At 41.2% G+C, this 22,790-nt stretch overlaps 1 protein-coding gene across 7 annotated transcripts; it reads left to right on the top strand.

The window, feature by feature from the left end:
- Nucleotides 1–48: 48 nt before the first annotated feature.
- On the top strand, nt 49–21,655 carry ago4 (argonaute RISC component 4). Of its 7 annotated transcripts, none has more exons than XM_026155862.1 (19): nt 49–305; nt 7,299–7,470; nt 7,589–7,709; nt 8,438–8,619; nt 9,009–9,145; nt 10,623–10,757; nt 11,347–11,434; nt 11,598–11,745; nt 12,261–12,380; nt 12,661–12,822; nt 17,389–17,537; nt 17,983–18,167; nt 18,263–18,422; nt 18,663–18,834; nt 18,991–19,134; nt 19,247–19,381; nt 19,467–19,568; nt 19,792–19,991; nt 20,277–21,655. In XM_026155862.1, the coding sequence occupies exons 1-19, from the start codon at nt 77–79 to the stop codon at nt 20,383–20,385; spliced, it is 2,850 nt and encodes a 949-aa protein (XP_026011647.1). In that variant the 5' UTR covers nt 49–76; the 3' UTR covers nt 20,386–21,655. The 7 variants fall into 7 exon arrangements, with proteins under 7 accessions (XP_026011647.1, XP_026011648.1, XP_026011649.1 ...); XM_026155863.1 differs by having other exon boundaries at nt 17,404–17,537; XM_026155864.1 differs by having other exon boundaries at nt 12,661–12,789.
- Nucleotides 21,656–22,790: the final 1,135 nt, after the last annotated feature.

Consider the following 22,790-nt stretch of genomic DNA (forward strand, 5'->3'; position numbering starts at 1 on the left):
GTATATAGCAGGGGTTTAAGCGCAGGTTTTTATTTCAGTGTGGAGGTATCCTACTGGAGGAGGTAGAGTAGCAACAATGGTACTGCCCAAGAGCAACGAGCTGGTACCACGGAGCGAGAATCGTGTGGGGCTGTTATTGAGCGTATCGTCCAATTATAGCGTCTTGACAGCAGAAACCATGAACTGGGAGTTGTTGCAGAAAAAATACGGTTATATTTTAAGGCGGTTCCTGGAGCGTTATGTACTACCAAAGCAAGGCAACGGAAAAGGGAGGAGGTATGAAGACCGGTTTGGATTTAGAAGAGGTAAGGATGCCCAGATTTTATATCTTGCCTTGGGTTTCTCTTCTTTATTTTTATTTTGTGACCATGTTTCTACAAGTCCAAACTAAATCTTCAAAGGAAAAACAAAAACATTCAAATTTAAATCTTAAACTCGAACAGCAACCTGTTTGGGGGTCTTAACCCCTTCTCAAAAAATAAGATTTCTTATGATATAATCCAAGTAAATAACAAAAACACAAACTGATGAAAAGCTGCTACCTTTTATTCTGCTTTATTCAGATAAAATAAAGCAGGGCATGTGCACCTTGCTTGGAAAGTATCACTTAAAAAGTTTCTCAGTTTGAAAAAAACAAAACAAAAAAACTTACACAAGATTTGCTTTAAATGTTTTGATGTCTCACAGCACAATTAAGCATTAAGAAATTTTGATCTTTTTTATTTGGTGTAACAAATATTTAGTATATACTCTGCTTACAGACAGAAACTTTATTAATCCCACACTGGAGACGTTCAGGCGTCGAATGAATGAGAAAATGAATTGAAGATATAATAGAAAAATGAATGAATACAAGGGTAATTTGTATAGTGTAAAAATGCTATTATACTTATTGATGCTATATTGTTTAAGCTGTATTTAATTTTAACTCCCAAACAAAGAAATTTTGAGTATAACTAGTAAAAACAATTGCTTGCATCTCTGCGGTAGCCTACGGTGTATTTTGCCACTTGTAACCGACGCATGCGCATATCTAAACCGTCAGCAGCATCGGCAGCGGCGGTAGCTCAGTTCAGGTCAGCCCAGTCAGCAGTCGTCCACGCGTCTATCTATACTCCCGTTTCTTAAATTTAGCCACTTTCAAGCTTCGAGATACCGCCCCCAATTTCAGCGTCGGTACGGAGCCGCCAGGCCGGGACAGAGACGGAGAGAGAGGCCTCGGCCATGGAAGCGCTCGGACCCGGTAAGGATTTTTAAGAAAGCGAGAGCGGAGCGAGGAGCTGTGAGCGCGAGCCGTGTGTGGGGCGCGTGTGCGCAAATGCGTCGCTTCACTGGGGGCCGTGGCTGCAGCGAGGCCTCGCTGTGACGGGAAAACAAGCCGAGGCCCAAGCCCGTGTTTGTGTACGTACTCGTAGTACGTTAATTACATCGAACCAAGGGGGGCTCCTCTTCCTGTTAGTACCGGAGGGGGTTGTTTTTATCCACTCTCCCGCCGTGTCCGAGGGTTATATTTATGTCAGGCACGCTCTACTCGTCGTGTCGGGGCTGGCATTGTGTGAGTGGGGATTTAACTGGGACCTTCCTTCCTTCCGCGTCGTGCTATGTTTACGTTGTTTGGTTTCGCTGTGTTTATTCGGCGTTTCACGCCTTTACGACCCGATTGTTTCAAGGGGACTGCGCGTTTGCGTCGAAATACGGCGGAATGTAACGTGTTTTTGCAAAATCCCCCTCTCAGTTAAATCATATAAATCTGCCTGCATCGCCATCAGGAGCAGGCAAGCTCGTCTCTTACACCCCCCTCCCCGCCCGTCCAAGATGACAGCGATGGTTTGGGAAGACAAAATGAATGCCAACAAAACACGTTTACTCTGCAGATGTGGTGATTTTGTGGGGTTTTTTAATGTGAGGTGGTCATCGGTTTGCGCGCCTCTCCTTGGGCAGCAGCCATGCGCCCGTGAGAGCACAGCAGGGATGGATGGCGCTCTTATCGATCAGATCTGCAGGCCAGCTCCATTATAGTCTCCTATATGATAACAAAGGCACGTATTTTGATGCAATAAAGGCATGCAGTGGGAAGTCAAATCATGCACCTGTGCGGTCATCAGTCCAATATGCAGTGTTATTGTCACAAAGCTGCAAAATATGTTTAGGTCCTATTCCCCCCCACCCCACTGGAGACATTGTGTTCTTTTTTTGTGTGTGGGAAACGCGCCTTTTCATAAACGAAGCATCTTTCAACAGAAAAGTCTTCATGCGACAGCATTGACATGGTTTATTATTATTATTTATTTATTGACTTTCTAAATGACCACACATTTCCCCGCAAGAATCAGAAGAAAGGTAGTGGCATTAGGAAGCACTAGATGTGTTATTTAAACAGGAAATGTGCTCCTGCAGAAAATGTTAAATGGATGCAAGAAGCTGTGAGGGTCCAGGCTTATTGGGGACAATGCATCCTATCTATCCTTCAGGGGTGTGTTTGGATCATTGCTGCACATAATGAAATGAAATAATGACTCCCAAGTAATCAGCATTTATTATTATACATTAGTGATTGCTTATTGTGCCTGCTGTGTGTACTTTGCTACAGCAAGTGTTTAGGTTGTGGAGTTTGAATTGAGATTTTCTATCAAAGCCTTTGTTTACACGTTCATAGATGCAGACGTAACAATGAGATTTTTTGTGATGAATATAAATATGATCTGTGAACACTGCTCTAGAATTTCTCTTTTTGGCATGTTTGTAAAGCTTTGCTGCCCTTTTCAAAGGCAGTGCTTAATCTTTATTAATATTGAATTATTAATAATAATATAATATTAATATAATGCAAACTGGCCACGGTGCAGGTGTGAAGTAAATCTGAATGTATTAGAAATAAGTTTGACTCTTTTTCAAAATTTCTATACATGCTTAATATCTAATCGCGTTCTTTTCTTTATGACCAAAATAAACGCAAAGCTTTAATATTGTGACGGCCTTAGTTGCAGTTTTTAACTCTTCTAAATTACAGTTACAGTAATGTCTTGTAGCCCAGTCTGTGTGTCTGCTGTCTCCCGTTTAGTCGTGCTTCAACAATACTCTTGTTCAGTGGTGGGGATGTCTTCAAACACAGGAAAGATGTAAAGCAGACGGTCAACTGTCTGTTCTTAGAGGTGTGAAATGCAGCAGTGAGTGGCCTATTCAGTGACAGAATTCTGAATTGGGTTGTTGTTGTCTCGAAATTGTGGTGGAGTCACACAACATGAGTATGCAGAGATGAGTGAAAAGACAAAAGCCTGGAGGACACTGAGTGAAACTGAGAGGAAGTGTAGAAGTATAAGATCCCATTTGGAAAATGCATTAATTCGTAATGGTAAACATGGTCAGTAAGACATCCTGTGTTACATTTAAAATCATCTAAGTCAGCTCGCCTGATTCTTCTGCACATCTCTACACTGATGTGTGGATATTTCTACATTGTGAATGGTCACTAAGCCTTTCTTAATGTATCTCCTCTTTCTCCTGTTCGGTGTAGTACCTTAATCCGGGTGATTTTCAGGTGTGGGCGTCAGTGTACTCCCTGTTCGGTGCTCTTAGTCTCTGACTCATCGCAGGGCCAAGCCATCATCCTCGTGCTTAGCTTTAAGCCCAGCTGTCTATGCTCCACTGTGGTTACCAGGGACATGCATAGCATTAGTAGGCTCTACAGTGCATTAGTAGGAAACCCTACTCAGAAAGTGTGAGTACACTGCACACGATCTAATGGTTTGTCTAAATTAGATCAGTGAAGAGTTGGGGGTGGGGTGTTACAGTAAGATAGGGAGGCCGAAATGTTTATGGTCAGTTTGGATTTAAGTTTTGAAAAGGAAGGCTTGTTTGCCATTAGTGCATCTGTCATTTTGTGTGTAAGGGGGGAAAGTTAATTTCACTTCCTCTGTGACTCAAAGTAGATGCAACTCTGTCTCATTTGGAGCAGAAGCACAAATTATGGAGGAAGCTCGCTGTAAATGTGAGAGCTGCTATTTATATGGTATTCAGCACTGTTTAAGTACTTCATTAATGTTCTGGTTGAAAAAATGAATTAAAAGACCTGTGCAGATTGTCACTGCTGTCTTGTGTTAGTGCAGCTGACAGGTTTGCTAAAATATGTAGGCTCTGTATTAAATATTGGGTTGTTTTTTTTTTTTGTTTTTTTTTATTGAAACTGTGCCTCGTAGCTCCATAGTGTAGTGGTTTACATATTTGCCAGACAAGAGAGAGATACCCCAGTGTGATCCCAGGAGGAAAGACGGATCCCGTCGGGGTTGTGTCAGGATGGGCGTCTGGTGTAAAAACTGCCAAATCAAACATTTGGAGCTGCCCACTGTGGCGACCCCTTGTGCAGTTGAAAGTGCTGTTACTGAGAATGAGCTTATGACATTCACAAAATACAAGACCATGTTTACTTAGAAGTTCTTTAAAGTGAAATGTGTTATCCACATGTGTGGCTTTAGTTTTGTATAATGTTCAGTCGCCTGGATTGTCATCCAATACTTGTTTTTTTTTTTTTTTTTTTTTTTTTTTTTTGTTTGCCTGTCCCGCTTGGTTCCTTTGCCATCAGAATTATTGTCTAAAGGCAAAGAAACATGCCCAACGGATTTACTTTAGGATTGTCATCCAATACTAACTTAATTATTTATGTTTAAATTTAAAAGTAGATCTATATTTTTCTTGCCTGTGGCAGCAAAGCCAGCAGTTACACTCAGATTTGCTATAAGTTGTTAGTTATTGGATTACAAGTACTTGGAAAATAGCTGCGCTTTAGACAGTTGGTCAGACAAAACTATCAGTTTCTATCTCGTGCTGGGTGCTTTTCATATTTTACAATTTTAAAGTTCATGTTGGGTCAAGTTGGGGGGGGGGGGGGTGTTAGTGGAGAGAAGAGTGGTTGTGGAGGAAGGATGACTTTAGGCATTTCACATTGAGACACATTTCTAAGTGTAGTAATGTAGCAGCTGAGGAGGCTAAATATAGGCACAGCTCTGTTTTTGGTGGAAGAGGAAGCCCTCAAAGTTGCTGTGCATCATGTCTATACTAAAAACACTTTCTGCTACTTTCACACAGTGGGCTGAAAACAAAAGAAATCTGTGTGCAAAGGTATCTGCGCATATGCACAAAGGTAGACGAAATAGAAGTTGTTTTTGCAGTTGACTGCAGGTCGTCTGTTAGCTGCATAGACACAAAGTGGATTATTTATGCAGATGGCTGAATGCTGAAATTTAGTCCATGCTAAGCCTGCACTAAAATAATTTGGCAAATGGGCCCATTTTCTATTGCTGTGTTTGTTATAATGTGTCATTATTACTTGTTGCATTAAAGGAATTATTGTACATGCCTTACAATGTCTTTGGGTTGGCTGTAGCTTAGGTGTTAGAGCAGGTCATCTGCTAATTGGAAGGTTGTTGGTTCGATCCCTCCAGTCTGCATGCCAAATGTCCTTGGGCAAAATGCTAACCCAAGTTGCTCTCCAATGTGTCCATCGGACAGTGAATGTGTGTGATTTTTAGAGTTTATATAGAGCATAGAGTTTTTGGGTTAGTCAGAGTAGAAAAGTGCTATATAAGATTCACCGAATCCATTTTTACTTCTGCCAAGTCATTCATATTTTTCTGTTTTAAATTACAAAAGTTGTACTTTATTACATTGGTTTGACTTTAGAATATATGCATCAACAAATCTGAAAAGCTGGAGCTGCCAAATGATAGTATAAGGCAGCAATGAATAAAAGTACCTCAATGAGGACTATTCCTTCCCTAGTAAAACACAGCTGCATCAAAGGTGTTGGTTTTGCAGAACTGAAGGATCAAGTGTGACAAAATCCCACGTTGGAGACAAAATGTTACATAAGCAAATTATCCTGCCTGTAAGTTGTGACATACACCAACACAAATGATGAGTACAACATATGCAGAGACGTGTAGCTTCAAGCATAATGTGGAACATTTGGTATGCCTTTTGTTGCTATCTGTAACAAGGCCAGTAGGACAAATTTAAATGACTCATCAGAGTATTTCCAGATCGTGGCAGAGAAAAGCAGACGTGCAACAAATGGCTTCTTACTTGAGCACGTATCGTCAAACATAATGTTTCATAAGAACTAATGGCTTGTTCATGTGATGGAGGAGGAGTGGGTAGAATAGAGGAGGGAGGAGGGTGATCTGGGGTGCGCAGGCTAGATGAGGGCATGTTGGGAAGCGTGTTTTTAGGAAGCGATGGGGAGGGTCTCAGTTGTCTGTGCTCTCACGCTTCAGTTGTTAACTGGAGCGTGTGGGTGCACGGAGTTTAGGAGGACCCCCGCAGTCCCTTAGCTGGCAGTTGACAAAAGCATTAGGCAACATTTGGTGCTACCAGCACTTATTATATTTACACATAAGTATATATATTTCCTTTTAAGTGCTTAAATTTTGTGCATGCTTTAGTTTGGCTAAAGCATTCAAAAGCTTTTTTCCCCTCCTGTAGAGAGTTGTATTAGGATATTTGATTTTTAAGCCTTTTAGGCGCTCTTGTGCCAAGTAATGCTTGGCTAGCCATATCAGCTGATGATTTTGACAGAATAAGCACCACATTCCCTCCTCCCTCCCGTGTTGATGCAAATCAGTAGTGTTGATATTTGAGAGATGAATCATTATTGGGTTCACTGTAACAGGAAGCTTGAGGTCTTGTGCACGTATATGTGCATATATTGTGTTCCTCGGTACTTGCGGCTTTTATGATTAAAATTGAGGCTCATGTACTAGCGTAAATTGTGTATATGTACGTTTCTGTATGTATGGGAGTTGGATGCGGACTGTAACGGTAATCCCAGACTGTCCGCATGGCACCCCTCCATATGGTCCCACTGCTGTTTGTCTGAGAAGAGCGCTGTCTTTGTCTCGGCGTAAAGGGTGGGCACCCTGTGTGTCTGGGTGGAGCAGTGGGCGGGTTGAAGGATAATTGGAGGTCATTGTTTCGCCAGCCCCTTGTTGACCCATGTAGGTCAGGGGCCAGAGTTACGGATCAATCAAAGCATGCATGTGCCCTTCAGGGTTCGAGACCATTTTAGTGCATTCAAGCAGGTGTCACTAATGAGAGTTTCCAATGAGCTTGGCGTTGCGCAGTGCACATTCATCCATCAGACATGACATTTAATGGCAAGCTAAACAAGCTGTCACCACCTTTATAAACAGTTAAATGCCAAATGTGCTTTATGCGAAGTTTAAAATGAGACTTGTCTCAAATGTGGACGTTAGGGAATCAATTTATTGTTATTGTGTTGCAAATTATTACTCTTTTCCTTTCAGGCCCGCCCGCCCCTACCTCTCTGTTTCAGCCTCCACGGCGTCCCGGCCTTGGCACGGTGGGGAAACCCATCCGGCTCCTTGCCAACCACTTCCAGGTGCAGATTCCCAAGATTGATGTCTATCACTATGATATTGAGATCAAGCCTGAGAAACGACCACGAAGGGTTAACAGGTAAAGATTCATGAAGATACTGATCGTTTTGATCTGTTGCTTTTGCAACCAGACTGCCTAAATGTCTCTGAATGTTGATTATGTGCCCTGACTATCCTGTTGGACCTCGCTTCTGTAGGGAGGTGGTGGATACCATGGTCCGGCATTTCAAGATGCAGATTTTTGGTGACCGACAGCCTGGCTATGATGGGAAGAGGAACATGTACACAGCACATCCACTGCCAATAGGGAGGGACAGGGTTGGTATTTCAGGCACATAAACTGTCAGCTCTAATGCACCATAAAGGGATAAGTTTTGTATTTAATGGCATACCTCAGTGATTGTAGATCATATTTTAAGAAGGAAATGGCAGGCGTATTAAATGGGTTACTGGCTCAGCTTAAGGAGGCAGACTACATAATTGAGTGAAAGGTTTCCAACTGGATTTCTAGGAAAGTCTGGAACAGGAATGCGATCTGTGCTGGTCTGAGAGGTCTTTTAGATAGGACCTCTAATAGAAAATGCAGTATGCAGGCATTCATATTTCATCGACTATGTAATTTAAGCTGACAAAAAAGCCTGATGATGAAAATTTATGTTTAAAGGAAACAATAAATTTCACTCCAATAATTTAATCTGTTTGTATCTGGCCAGTATATGTGGAAATGAGATCTCAGTAATACAAAGTGGGTTACTAATATCTGCATGACCAGTTAAAAAAGTGTTTTGGTGCCATTTTTATGACTTACTGACATTTCATTTGCTTTATTTTGGTAACTTAAAGTCCTTTCCTTCAGTTTTTGTCTGGTTTATACCCCTTGATTCTTCATTGGTGACTCTAGCTCATCTATTTGTAATCCAAAAAATGATTACATTCTTTGTTTTGCATTTCTGGGTTTTTTGATCACCCCTTGTCACACATTCTACAACCAATGTCCCTTCGCTGAGCTTTTGTTTTCATCATTCTTGGCCCTCTTCTGCCCTCAGGTGGATCTGGAGGTCACCCTACCTGGTGAGGGGAAAGATCAGACGTTCAAGGTGTCCTTGCAGTGGGTTTCTGTGGTGAGTCTTCAGATGCTGCTGGAAGCCCTGTCGGGTCACCTTAACGAGGTGCCAGAGGACTCCGTTCAGGCTCTGGATGTCATCACAAGGCATCTGCCTTCCATGAGGTACGGCTTTTCACCCATGACTTACAAACGCATCACCAGCTTATTCACGTCTTTTCTGCAGTGTTGTTGATGTAATCTAATGTCAGAATAATGGCTTAAATTTTCCCTGAAAGCTGTTATAACTTAGTAATGTAAACACAGATGTATTTAGAAGAGAAGGACTTAAACATATCAAAAATTCATTGTACTACGAATATCCAGATCAATAGAGCAGTTATTAGCATGCTCATATGCCCACTTTTGTCTTTCAGACTAATGCGTCTGGATTTTTTTTTTTTTATTGCATGTTTTAAAAATATACCTTAATGGTTAAGTGAACATCTGGTTTGTTAATAAATACAAAAATTAGATAATATAAAACCTAAAATTTGTTTTTCGGTTACACACAGGTACACTCCAGTGGGGCGATCGTTTTTCTCTCCTCCGGAGGGTTACTACCATCCTCTTGGTGGAGGCAGGGAGGTGTGGTTTGGTTTCCATCAGTCTGTCCGTCCTGCCATGTGGAACATGATGCTCAACATCGATGGTACAAACAGATTTTTCTGCAGCTATGATTTGAAATTTTATTGATTTGAAAACATCCAAAATGAGATTTTTCTGTGATGTAAGGATGCTCACTGGCCACCCAGTTAACTGCCAATTGAAGCAAATATCTAACTGGCCAATCTTGACAGCATATCACTGCAGTTAGGCATGTACACATGGTCAAGAGTACCTCTTGAAGTTCAGTGTCTGAATGGAGAAAAGTGACAAGCATGAGTGAACGTGGCATGGTTATTGGTGCCTGACGGGTTGATCTGAGTATTTCTGAAACTGCTCATCTACTGTGATGTTCCCACACAACCATCTCTAGTTTTACAGCAAATGGTCTGAAAGAGAAAATATCCAGCGAATGGCAGTTCTCTGGGTGAAAATGTCTTGTTGATACCAGAGGTAAAAGGAAAATTGCCAGACTACTTTGAGCTGAGGAAGGCAACAGTAACTCAAATAACCACTTGTTATCAAACAAGAGCAGGAAGTGCACTTCAAAGTTTGAAGCTGATGGGCTACAGCAGCCAAAAAAACCCACACCGTGCCACTCTTGTCAGCTGAGAGCAGGAAACTGAGGTTGCAGTTCACACAGGTTTGCTGAAGCTGTACAAAAGATTGGAAAAATGTTGCTTTGATCAATCAATCTTAATTTCTGCCGTGACAGTTGAATGAGAGTTCGAATCTTGCATTAAACTGATTTCTTGAACATGACAATGAGTTGACTGTACTCAAATGGCCTCAGTTAGTGGGTCTCAGTCCAATCCCCAATAGAAAGATGTGATGCAGTGACAAATTGCAACTGTGCAATGCTATCATGTCACTATGGATGAAAATGCTGCAGGAATATTTCCAGCACCTTGTTGAATCTTTGCCACCAAGAATTAACAGTTCTGAATTAAAAACGGGGTCCACCACAGTACTAGCAAGATGTGCCTAATGAAATAAGAAAGTGCTTACAACTAGAATACTTTCTTTAATATTTCGTACAGTGTCATGACTCCCATTAGACTAGAAACACTGACTTTCTTTAGTAAAAACTTGTAAAGAAATGATTGGGCGGAAACAGTCGTAAGTATTACAATGCAATTCATATGAAGTTTCAGTATGTTAGCAAAGCATCATAATATATTGCTTTATAAGATGCATTACAAATCATGTTGTGTTTATAATATGAATCTGAAAAGGTAAATAAAGGTAGATAATTAAGGGTAAAAGTGAAAGGTGCCCTAAACACAAGTATCTCCATTGAACTTTTGCACCTGTAAAGTACAGCTCAAGGTATTGGTTCACAGAAGCACACAAGGCTGTTATGTGTTTGGTCTTTAAATAGCGAAGTTGACAAAGAAATTTCTGTCGGGTCTGGATTTTTAATTGGTTCGTTCAGCTTTGCTTTTCTGTATTGACTGCTATTCATTTTTCCTCAGTTACTGATTTATAAAACCAGTTGAATAACTTTCTTTTTTCCTTAACAGTATCAGCTACTGCTTTCTACCGTGCTCAGCCTGTGATCGAGTTCATGTGCGAGGTGCTTGATATACAAAACATCAATGAACAGACCAAACCACTGACTGACTCACAACGTGTCAAGTTCACCAAGGAAATAAGAGGTGAGCACTCACAACCACCAACTGAATTAAGAGCTTAGAATCTGCCAGACCGGGGAGGTCAGTGACACACATTATCACGTTATGAATGACTTTAGACTCTTTAACTCTTCCGCACTCCATAAAAAGTTACAAAGAAATCCACTCTGGTAACTGGGTCATGCAGTCCTGCTATATCTAAATCAACTGGCGGAAATCAAAGTACTTTCTCTTTAAGCAAAAATACAGAAACATTTCTTTGACCAGTTTTGATCTTTCTTTAGCCTCACATGTTGTAACTGGTAGTTGCACAACAAAGAGCAGAAGCTGCTGACATGTTTTTGTTGAAATTCAGAACCAGATAGTTAAACTTGAAATTAAACTTTTTTTTTTTTTTTTTGTTCTTCACTTCTCTAGCCTCTGTGGGGCTTGTATAAGCACACTTTTCTGTCTAAAGAAAAGGCATAGCTAGCTGGAGTGTCAGCATTGATATTATGGCCTCAAAAAACCAGACTGCTAAACCTGCTAAAGGCAAACACAGTAATGTGTTTTACATTTTATTTTATTTTTTTTATCCAGACATTGCAATTATTCTTGGTGTGTTGTTAAACAGGTTTGAAAGTTGAGGTCACACACTGTGGTCAGATGAAGAGGAAGTATCGAGTTTGCAATGTCACGCGCCGACCTGCCAGCCATCAGACGTAAGTAGCAATCCTGCACTCATCAGCAAAGGCACTGTAGTAAAGTGTACCAAAGTCATATAAGTGTTGTAAATGTAGAATTAAACTAGGCAAACATTTTCTTATTTATTCATACTCACGGAGACTTCAATGTGGCTTGCACACATTTTCCATTTATGCACAGGTTCCCCTTACAGCTTGAGAACGGCCAGGCCATGGAGTGCACAGTAGCTCAGTATTTCAAGCAGAAGTACAATCTACAGCTCAAGTATCCACACTTACCCTGTTTGCAAGTAGGACAGGAACAGAAGCACACCTACCTTCCCCTAGAGGTGAGAAACCCCCCCTTTTTTTTTTTTTTTTTTTTTGTTTGGAGGGGGGGGGAGATGGAAAATGTTCTCACGCAGTATACCTTTAATAATAATAATAATAATAATAATAATAATAATAATAATAATAATAATAATAATAATAATAATAATAATAATAATAATAATATTAATGGATACTTTATTGATCCCCATGGGGAAATTACTTGGTTTTTCTCTGCATTTGACCCATTCACTCAGTGAAGCAGTGGGCAGCCCACTAAGCAGGCGCCCGGGGAGCAGTGTGTAGGGACGGTACCTTGCTCAGGGGTACCTCAGGGTAGCCGTTAAGTGGATTTGAACCGCCGACCTTCCGATCATGGGGCGACCACTTTACCTACTGAGCTATCCCTGCCCCATAATAATAATAATAAAATTAATAAAAAGTTGTGACATTTTTTCCTTTTCAGATTGCCCACTGCTGCTCCTCTTATCTGATTTTTGTTTAATTAATGAAATGCCCATTCCTCCTCCTGCAGGTCTGTAACATAGTAGCAGGCCAGCGCTGTATCAAGAAACTGACCGACAACCAGACATCAACCATGATTAAAGCTACAGCTCGTTCAGCCCCCGACAGACAGGAAGAGATCAGCAGATTGGTGAGAGTTGGTTCCCTGTTTGAGGAGGCATTGGGGGCTGGATCATCATGCTGTATTTTTAATTGTTTGCTTAGTTATAGCAACTGCTTCAAACCCAACCATGTCTAAAGGAAAATTAGAAATTTGAGTGTCTGACTTGAGTGTATTTATTTAAAAGGGACAATGAACACAGTTGTCATTGTCAGTATACTAGATTTATCTGTACATTTTCAAATGCCAGTCCCTGGCAGGTTGATTGTATTGTGATTCCTTTGAACTGGTCTTCCTTTCTCTTTCTCAGGTCAAAAGTAACAGCATGGTCGGGGGCCCCGACCCTTACCTGAAGGAATTTGGCATTGTTGTGCATAATGACATGACAGAGGTGACAGGGCGTGTCCTCCCAGCACCCATGCTACAGTATGGGGGCCGGGTGAGTACAGACACAGGGAGGGACTGTGGCAGGGTGAGTACTGGGCAGGGGACTGCATTCTCAGGGCGCAAGCCCGTTGGGAATGCACAGGGTGGGCGTGGGACGGGGCTTCAGAGTGAATGCTGTGACATGGGGATGTTCCAGGTTTGCAGAGGTTTTACAGCTAAGGATTGAGATGCTTATAATCTTGTAAATACAGTTAAATTAAAATATCCAAAGTGATTAATGACTTGAGTACATGCTGAATAGTATACCCATTACATATACATTAAACTGGAAGTATAGGTGATACAGTAGTCGGCTTTAACATATGCACACTTGTAAGACCTGGACCTTTCCCATGTTATAATCCTGTGGTGCATCTCAGATGTCTATTAAGTGTCTCCTTTTGCATATTCTTCCCCTCATTAAGACAGCTTCAGGATGTAAAGATCTAAATGATATTGCATTGACTGCTTTTGTAAGTGGAAGAAATGAGATGAGGAGCCTGTGGACCACTGAGATATGCCCACTGAATTTCAAATCAGCCATTTGAGGATCTAAAGTTGAGAAGCCTAAAGTCAGTTTTTAGTGTCACGAAGGTGGCTCTTTTGACCTGGCTAGAAGCATTTAGTTTTGGTTTTAAATCTTCATTTTGTCATCTTTTTGCTGTATCCTGTAACTGATTGTTTCCTGGAGGAACACAGTGTATATAAGCAACTGAAGCAGAATTTATGGTTCAGCAGGGAGAGCGTGTTCACAGACAGCGGGCGGTCTGGGGATGGCCCATCTGCCTGCAGAGGGCTCTGTGTATGGAAGCAGTGTACAAAGTATGTGGTACAGCCGGTCTGCGGGCCACTCTTGCTTGTGCTGTTGTTGGTCCGTCAGCCAGTAGTGGAGAAGAGCGAAGTTACAACATACAAACTGCTAAAGTGAAACGGAGTGTTAAACATGAAGTTTCCACTGCAGCCACTGTCGGTACTCTTCATGCTTTGTCTTTAATTTAAAAAAGTACAGCATGAATATAGAGCAAAATGTTGTTGTTTTGCGGTTTTTCCCAGTGAACTCCGCTGTCGCTCACTTCTCTATTCCGGCTCACTTGTCAAGCAGTCGGCATTGGCAGTGGCATACAGCATCTGCTTCCAGCGACGTGCAGTTGAATTTTGGAGAACTGCATGGGAGCCCATCTGCAGTGAGTGAAAGCCCCTCTCCCCCGCTGTACGAGTGGTAACGTCTACACAGACGGACATATTTGCTCGACCATAAATTATGCTTTAAGTTGTGCCTTAACCAACACCACTGAATGAATCTGTTCCATTAGCTGCTATTGGAGTAGTTAAAATAATCAGCCACATTTGTAGGCTGTTAATCACAGAACATTCAGCTGTTTCAATTTCACTTTGATTTCACAAATCAGTGATTTTTCCACATCTGTTTTTTGTTCTTTTGTTCTTTTTTTTTTAAAGGTTAAGACAGTCAAATGTGGCTGTTTAGATGTATGCATGTTAAAGTTTCTGAACTCTAATGTGCAGCTGCCTTTTTAGAAGTAAATGGCTGCAGTAACAATGCACTGAGTGGTTAAAATAATCAACTTGAGGTTATACATTTTAGCACTCTGTGCACTTGTGGTGATCACATCACAAGGTTAGCAGTTTTCTCCCACATTACTGTCATGTGTAGCAAGTGTGTCATTTCACTTATTTCTTTTGTTCTTTATAGATTTCAGACAGTGCTTCAGCTGATCCACTTTGTGCAGAGGAAGAGTCAAATGACCCATCAAACGACCCCTTTTATGTGAGGCGCAAAAACCCTGAGTTAACAAAGTTGATACCCACCGTCGGGATATTTGTTATCTCTGACTGGTGTTTTAGGTTGTGTCAAGTCAGCTATTGCAATGAAAGCCTGGATATGTTCAATTTGTTTACCGCTCTGTTAGGATCTGTGATGCTAGATGGCATCATTTGCATCTACCTAGCTAAAATAAGGAATTTAATAAATAGCCATATAGCAATAAGTTATTCGCCTTCAATATCTTGACTATTGCCTGGGAAGGCATGTGAGGCTGAATTGGGATTCAAGGATTGTGTGTAAAGGTGGGGGGGTAATGGAAATGCTGCCAACCGGAAGACGATAAGACTCTTATCCATGCAGGAATAAAGTAAAATTAGTCTTCACTTCCACTGTTTGTGCCTGTGGAGTGAATGTGAATCTATTTTTCATATGAAAATTAGAAGGTTAATATAAATACTACAGGGGCTGGATTAAAACTCGCCACTCACTGGCAGTGTGCAATGATTCTGCTAAGATAAGATTAAATTTTAATCATCCCTGTGGGGAAATATTGGCTCAGTCTTTGGCCAGCTTTCTCGTAGAGTTCTCTGGCGCCTTTTTTAAACTTTTTATAAAAAAAAAAAGAGGCATATTCTCATTTGGGGGGGGGGGGGGGGGGAGTACCTGTGCCAAGCTTAAATCCACTTCTGACTGCCTCAACTATACATTGCGTCATAAACCCAAGATCCTGAAAGAACACTGAATGATTTGGCCATTTGCCTGCTGGGATATTGAGTCTAATCAGCTTCTAGCATAAGTGCCCTTAATGCATACAGAAAGCTTTTTTCCAATTTCTGTGATCACTTTGTATGAATGAAATGCGCACATTTCATTCTATTCAATGTGATATAATCGTGCCGCCTTTTTTCTGTGTAATATGCGCTGAAGTTTTTATTAGTCTGAACAACCTGTAAATATGTATTTTTATCTTTTTTTTTTTTTTTTTTTTAAATACATTTTTCAGGTTGTGTTGAAAAGAGATGGAGAACCACTAAACTTTTGGCATTCGACTGAAGTTCCATGTGGCCACTCAGTTTGAAGAACAAAGCTCCTAATGGCCTTTGGCAAATCTTATTAACTTAATTGAAAGCTTCCCTTTGAATTTCCAGTCGCAACCCAACTGAAACTGGAAGTGCTCGGTGTCTCTTTAAGTGGATGCAATACTCATTATACTCATATTACTCATTAGGACCCCTGACATGAAGCAATATAAGAAAACCGGTTATTTCTTGGCAATTTAAAAAGAATCAAAAGTTCTGATTTTATTATTTTTTTTTAAATCTATTTATATTTTTTTGCGCGCAATACGTTTACATGACTGACCAAATTGGCACTAGCCTTTGAGGGACCAAGTCATTATTTTTGGCAGCAGGGTAACAATCTACCTCGGAAACACCCCCCACACCACAACTATGGACTCACCCAGCCCTGGTGACTTCAAGGCAAACCTAGATACTGCTAGCTTTAATTGGTGAATCAACTTGTTGAACTTGTACTCAGAATTGGCAGCAAACCAACTGATGTTGTTACAGTTGTAGCCACATTAAGTTAAACTCATTAAATTTGTCAGTAATTTGCATGTCACAGCTCAACAGCATGATATCTTTAGAAATGGTTAACTAGTCTGTACTACAGTGTCTCAACATTTGCCTTTAACACATTGAGCTTTAGCATAAAAGAAGGAAGATATTTAACTATGTATCTGTACTTGACCACTGTTTCAACAGCCCCATCATCTGTCAGAGGCAGCAAGGATGGACCCAGACCAATTTGGATGGGCTTCCTGCTCCTATCTAAACTGACAGTTTCCCAGATTTTAGCTAAAAGTGAACCATTACAGAGTGAATATGTTGCAAATAATGACTTTCTATGTCTGTTTCAAATTCATTTAGGATAAAATGCAAGCAGCTGTGGCAGACTTACTAAATGTAGAGGTAAAGCGTATCCCACCACACCCACTGCCCCAAACACTTGGTTGAAGAGTAGGTATACTTCAGTCGGCCAGGACTTTGTTCGGTTGACTGCAGCCTTCAAAACTGAGACTTTTTTTTTCTTACACAAGTCTGGTGATGCCAAAATAAATGTCATGTGTTAACACTCCCCCCCCCCCCCCCCCCCCCCCTCCCTCCCTCCCTCCCTCCCTCTATAAGCAATGGTAAAACTGGTATTGAGGTATCAAACATTTAAGCCTTTTAACACTTGTACAGTGTTCCTAGCCAATGTACAGTGTTTACAGGCATGTTCAGCTGTGTGTTAACCCTCTGAGGTCAAAGGATGTGGATAAAGAAAATTAAGGGAACACTTTGAAAATCTTATATTTGATCTATCTAAGCCCTTAAAGGGAATAAATTATATTTTTCACTGACTGTTACATCCTCATGTTCTCAACAACTTACACAGTGAAAGATTTTGGCTCCGAAATGTCATTTGAGTGCCAATGTGTAATTTTGAAGTGTTCCCTTATTTTTTGAGTGGTCAGTGTGCATATAACTCTAACCCTATCTCATTTTTACATTTTTGGATTAAAAAAAATGTTTTCACATGTTTTGGCAACCAGTGGACAAAATTCTCATAAACACAAACTTTTTTTACACATTTTTACAAAACAAAGTCCTATTTTTTTTATTTTTTATTTTTTAAATTTATTTATTTATTTTTTCCCCTCTTCAACATAGGGTTAGTGTTAACCTTAAGGATGATTGGACTTCAGAGGGTTAATGCTTTGTTTGCTTGTAATTGTTGCAGCTTTTGTATTGGCTCATCCAACTGCAGGGTTGACTAAGAGTGTAGGGGCTCTCTCCGCAGAATAAAACAGTGGCGACGCCCAATCAGGGCGTGTGGGACATGAGGGGCAAGCAGTTCTACGCTGGCATAGAGATCAAGGTCTGGGCTGTGGCCTGCTTCGCTCCACAAAAACAATGTCGTGAGGACCTGCTCAAGTAAGCTTTTAACAGCTGTTAGTGCAACATTTTAAAGAAATATCTAACATTTACGCTTATATTAAACACTCAGTGTTACAGTGAAATGTCTGGATTTAATTCTGTGCACAAAAATATGAAACTAAGTTCTGTAAATGAGAACTCACTTTTAATACTCCAACTCTTTAGACTAAGCTGCTCAAATCCCCCCCCCCCAACGGCATCATCACTGTTTGGGTGCAGCATGAAAAAACCCAGATTCTGAAGAGTGCAACGATTTTAAAGCTTTGTATGTCTATATGATGTTAACGATCATTGATATAACATGTTGCCATTACTACTAACTCTAAACTACAAATCGAGAATATTTATATGCAAGCGGTTTTTCACAGCAGTAGATGGGAATTGCCCACGACCTTGAATTGGATAAGGGACTGATTTATAATAAACTCTGGGGTTTTAACAGGAGCTTCACTGACCAGCTGCGAAAAATTTCAAAGGATGCTGGGATGCCCATTCAAGGCCAGCCTTGTTTCTGTAAATATGCCCAAGGAGCTGATAGCGTGGAGCCCATGTTTAAACACCTTAAGATGTCTTACGTTGGTCTGCAGCTGATTGTGGTAATCCTTCCTGGCAAAACACCGGTCTACGGTAAGGAACTTTTCTTCATTTTTATTTTCTTCTTTCTTATATGGATTAAACAATATTGTGACTGTAATCTTGGTCATGTTGGTTGTCTTGTGCAGCTGAGGTAAAGCGGGTGGGAGACACCCTCCTCGGTATGGCCACCCAGTGCGTGCAAGTGAAGAACGTGGTGAAGACTTCCCCTCAGACCCTCTCCAACCTCTGCCTCAAGATTAACGCCAAGCTAGGAGGCATCAACAATGTCTTGGTGCCTCATCAGAGGTCAGAAAGAAAGAATTCTAATTTGGTCACAGAGATGCAATTTCTTCTCTTGAATGGTGAAGATTGTTTAAATGTTCTCTGGAAAATGAAATCTTCCTTGGTAATCATGTGGGGCAGAGACTTTTTTTTTTTTTTTTTTTGCAAACATGCGAGGATTATTAATTATACTGGTACAGTATTAGTGCTGTTTATGCAGTATGAAATTAAAAATGAAGCATACTCCTATTTGTTTTTTTTCAGGCCCTCTGTGTTCCAGCAGCCTGTCATCTTCCTGGGTGCTGATGTCACACATCCTCCAGCGGGTGACGGGAAAAAACCATCCATCGCAGCAGTGGTGGGAAGCATGGATGGCCACCCAAGCCGGTACTGCGCCACGGTGCGAGTCCAGACGTCTCGACAAGACATGTCCCAGGTAACTACAGATGTGCTTGAAACTGACACAGATGGTCTTTATAAAACAGATCTAATGTTTCACCTCAGTATGACCCAGCTCACGTCCATTAAACCAAAGTTTGCTCACTTTTTAATACTTTCCTGTACTAACTCCAGATTTGTTTTGCATCTTCAGGAGCAGCTCTTCAGCCAGGAAGTTATCCAAGACCTTACCAACATGGTCAGAGAACTGCTAATCCAGTTTTACAAGTCGACACGCTTCAAGCCCACACGCATCATCTATTATCGTGGTGGTGTATCAGAGGGACAAATGAAACAGGTAATACTGGCAGCATGTAGAAATTACAAACCATAAAGCTAACAGAATGATATGTAAAATCAAACGCCTTTGAGTTTTGTGTAAACTCATTAAATTATTTTTGGTATTTCAGGTAGCATGGCCCGAGCTGATAGCCATCAGGAAGGCCTGCATCAGTCTGGAGGAGGATTACAGGCCTGGCATTACCTACATTGTGGTCCAGAAACGTCACCATACTCGTCTCTTCTGCTCTGACAAAGCTGAGAGGGTTAGCAGTTTACCCAGATGTGTGCATTTAAGGGATATCTATTGGTCAATCTGTTCCCTAAGTCTGACTTTATTACCCCTTGCAGGTTGGGAAGAGTGGTAACGTTCCAGCTGGCACCACAGTGGACAGCACCATCACACACCCGTCCGAATTTGATTTCTACCTGTGCAGCCATGCTGGGATCCAGGTGAGCTTACATGATAATAACGGAAAATGAGTGAAATTTGTGTCCAGGTTATTAACTTTTTGCAGTGGAATAGCTTCCAGAGCATTGGGAGGGTGGACAAAGATTAGAGCAACAAACAGATTCCAGGCAAATCTGCGGTTGTGAGTGAGCTGGAATAGAGCAGGAAGTCATTTCATGAAGTTGTAATGCAGTATTGACATTGTTGCATTGCTTTCTCTTTCAGGGAACCAGTCGCCCCTCCCACTACCACGTCTTGTGGGATGACAACTGTTTCACGGCCGATGAACTGCAGCTCCTTACCTACCAGCTGTGTCACACCTATGTTCGCTGCACACGCTCAGTTTCCATCCCGGCCCCAGCCTACTATGCCAGGTTGGTGGCTTTCCGAGCCCGCTACCACCTGGTGGACAAAGACCATGACAGGTAAGGGAGCCTCGTATGTAACTACAACAATGTCATTATCAGATAAAACATAAATGAGTGTTTAAGATGTTTCTAAAACCTTTCAAATTAACCACATTGTTTAAGTTCTAATGTAAAACTTTTTTTTAAATTTGTTTTTAATATAGAAGTCTGTGCATCAACTCACTTTAACCTATTAGTTTAAAACTCTAAAGCACCTAAAAGCTAAATTATTAAATGGCTTTCTAATCGGTATTGATGGTACAGAAAGGAAAACCGTACTGACACTACTTTTTTGTCTTGCAGCGCCGAAGGCAGCCACGTCTCAGGCCAGAGTAATGGCCGAGACCCCCAGGCATTGGCAAAGGCAGTTCAAATCCACTATGATACCCAGCACACCATGTACTTTGCCTGAACTAGCCTGTCAGCCAGTCCACTTGTGGATCTACCCCATATATATAGATTTTTTTTCTTTTTAAATCCATCTGCCCCATTCCCCGTTTTCCTTCTTCCCTCTCTCCTTGTAGTCTTTTCTTCATACTCACTCTACATTTTCTGAATCTGCACCAAAGCGGCTCGTGGAGGGGGATTCATCTACATCCCAACGTCCAGCAGGCTCTGTTTCATGGAACAATTTCCAACCAGCGTTCCCAATCGAGCCGCCCTTTTAACCAGCAATCCAGCACTGCGAACCCACAGGGGTTTACAATGCACAAAAGAGAAAAACGCGAAAAAACAAAAACAAACCATACACACCTACGAGTTGAGCCATTATTTTGCGTTTGTTTTTGTTTTTTCTATTTGAATGTCTGTACTCATGTGTTTGTAAGATACACTGAGCGAGAGAGTGGGCAGGCGCAAACTGTGCCCGCACAGCTCTTTAGCTCTCCCAGCTAAGCAGGACTCTTATCTACTTTTACCTCAAAGCCCTTTTGGGCAAAATCTGTCACAAGGTCTTGGGTTTATCGGGTGGTGGGGAGGGAGCTCTACATGAACAGAGATGGAGGGGGGTTGACCTTTTGAGAATGATATCTATATCTATATATATTTTCCTTTTTATGAGCGTGTGTTTTAACTTTTTCTCCTTTTTCGGTCTTTTACAAGCGAGGTGACCTGGGTGTCCATACCCATTGCGACTTTCCTCCCATCTTAGCGAAGAATACGCAAGTCTGTGTGTGTGTGTGCGTGCATCTCTGTATATACATTTACTGCTGTATGAGAGTGTTTGTGTGTGTTTCATGGCAGGCCACTGAATTGTAAAGGGAAATCAAGGAGATAACTGCTGTAAATGCCTCAGATTTGTTGTGTTTTATATTCACACATACAGTACATATAAGCATATATTTACATCTATAGAGCAACTTTGAGACATATGACTTAAACAGGCCTCATAGAGGCACGTGTGGGTATTTGTAGCAGTCCTGGGTCACTTATTAAATGAAATGCTTTATTACATTTAGTGGTTGTGTTAGCCTGCTGCTTGCACAGGCTGGATAGGGATTTGCACCTTTGGGAGACGGCTGCTTTCTTGTGCCTCTAAACATCCTTGAATCCCAGAGTCCATTTCAAGTAGTAACTGAAGCCAGGACTGATGTGTAGCAGTAGCAACCATGGTCTGGCCTGTGACTGGTTCAGCATTGGGACCTGTTTAAAAAGCTGAAGGCATTAAACACAGTATGTTTTTATCAGTCTTGCTTTCTGTGTGAAAAGTGGTATCCAATTTTTTAAAACTTTTTAAGAAGGGTTATGACACTGCTGGACACTTTTAAATTTGTTTTCAAGGAACCTGGAACCAACTTAATTTTGATTTTTAAGGTCTCCTTTGCTAATGTTGGCCAATTCATTGCACTGACCAGGGATGCTAAGCAGGAACCAGAGGGCACTGTCAATCTCTTACCTTTATGCATTTATACATACGAATCAACAAAGCAGATTTGTAAAAGTTTAATATAAGATGTTTTGTGGTTATCTTAAACTGTTTTAGACCTAGTAGTTTACTGTTGTTGTTCTCGTTGTTGTCACTGTTGTTACTATTGTGATCAAATTTTTAAGGTCTGCAGCGAAGCCAGTTATATAGCTACTAGTGTGATTTCAGGAATAGACTTCAGTTGTTGAGCTGCAGGTTGAGGGGTTGAGTTTTCAGATTGGAAATTTTTTTTTTTTTTTTTTTTTTTTTTTTTTTTGTAGCATTCTGGTGAGAGGTAGTTCTCAGGATGGATGAATTCGCGCCTCTTCTGCAGGTTCTGATGTAACGGTGGCCGACTCTAGTTGTCTTGTAGCAGTCAGACTGGTGTAACAGGTCTGCCATGGTGGTGTACGTCCCGCACCGGGTGTTGGCTGGTTTTGATCCGATAGATGGAGACAATCGGGAAATGTTGTTATGGTAGGCAATGAATTGAATTTGTTTTTTTTTAAAAACAATTTTACTCGGCGTGTATGTCAGTTATATCCATCTTACAATTCTCTATTTAACAGTATTTTTTTTGTGCTTTTTATGCATTTCAACACTGGATTAAATTGACGGTAAATAGAAGCGCTGCCCTTGGGAACCCCCCCCCCCGCCCTCCCTTTTTTAACATGGAAACTAATGGTGACAGACGTACAATTGGCTCCCCCTAATGTTGCTTTTGGATAATAATGCAGGACAGCAGGCTTTGGGAGAAATGTGCACGCCTCATCGAGAGGGACAGCTCAGTGAAAACCCTTTTGTAATAAACCACCCGTAAAGCAGCAGGTTTACTATGAATGAGTTTGAGCTCCGTCTTGATGTGGGCGTGGGCATCAAGTGGAGAAGCAGGAAATGAGTAGCAGAAGGGGGAC

This window comes from Astatotilapia calliptera, chromosome 22 (assembly GCF_900246225.1).
Source record: "Astatotilapia calliptera chromosome 22, fAstCal1.2, whole genome shotgun sequence".
Classification (NCBI taxonomy): Eukaryota; Metazoa; Chordata; class Actinopteri; order Cichliformes; family Cichlidae; genus Astatotilapia; species Astatotilapia calliptera.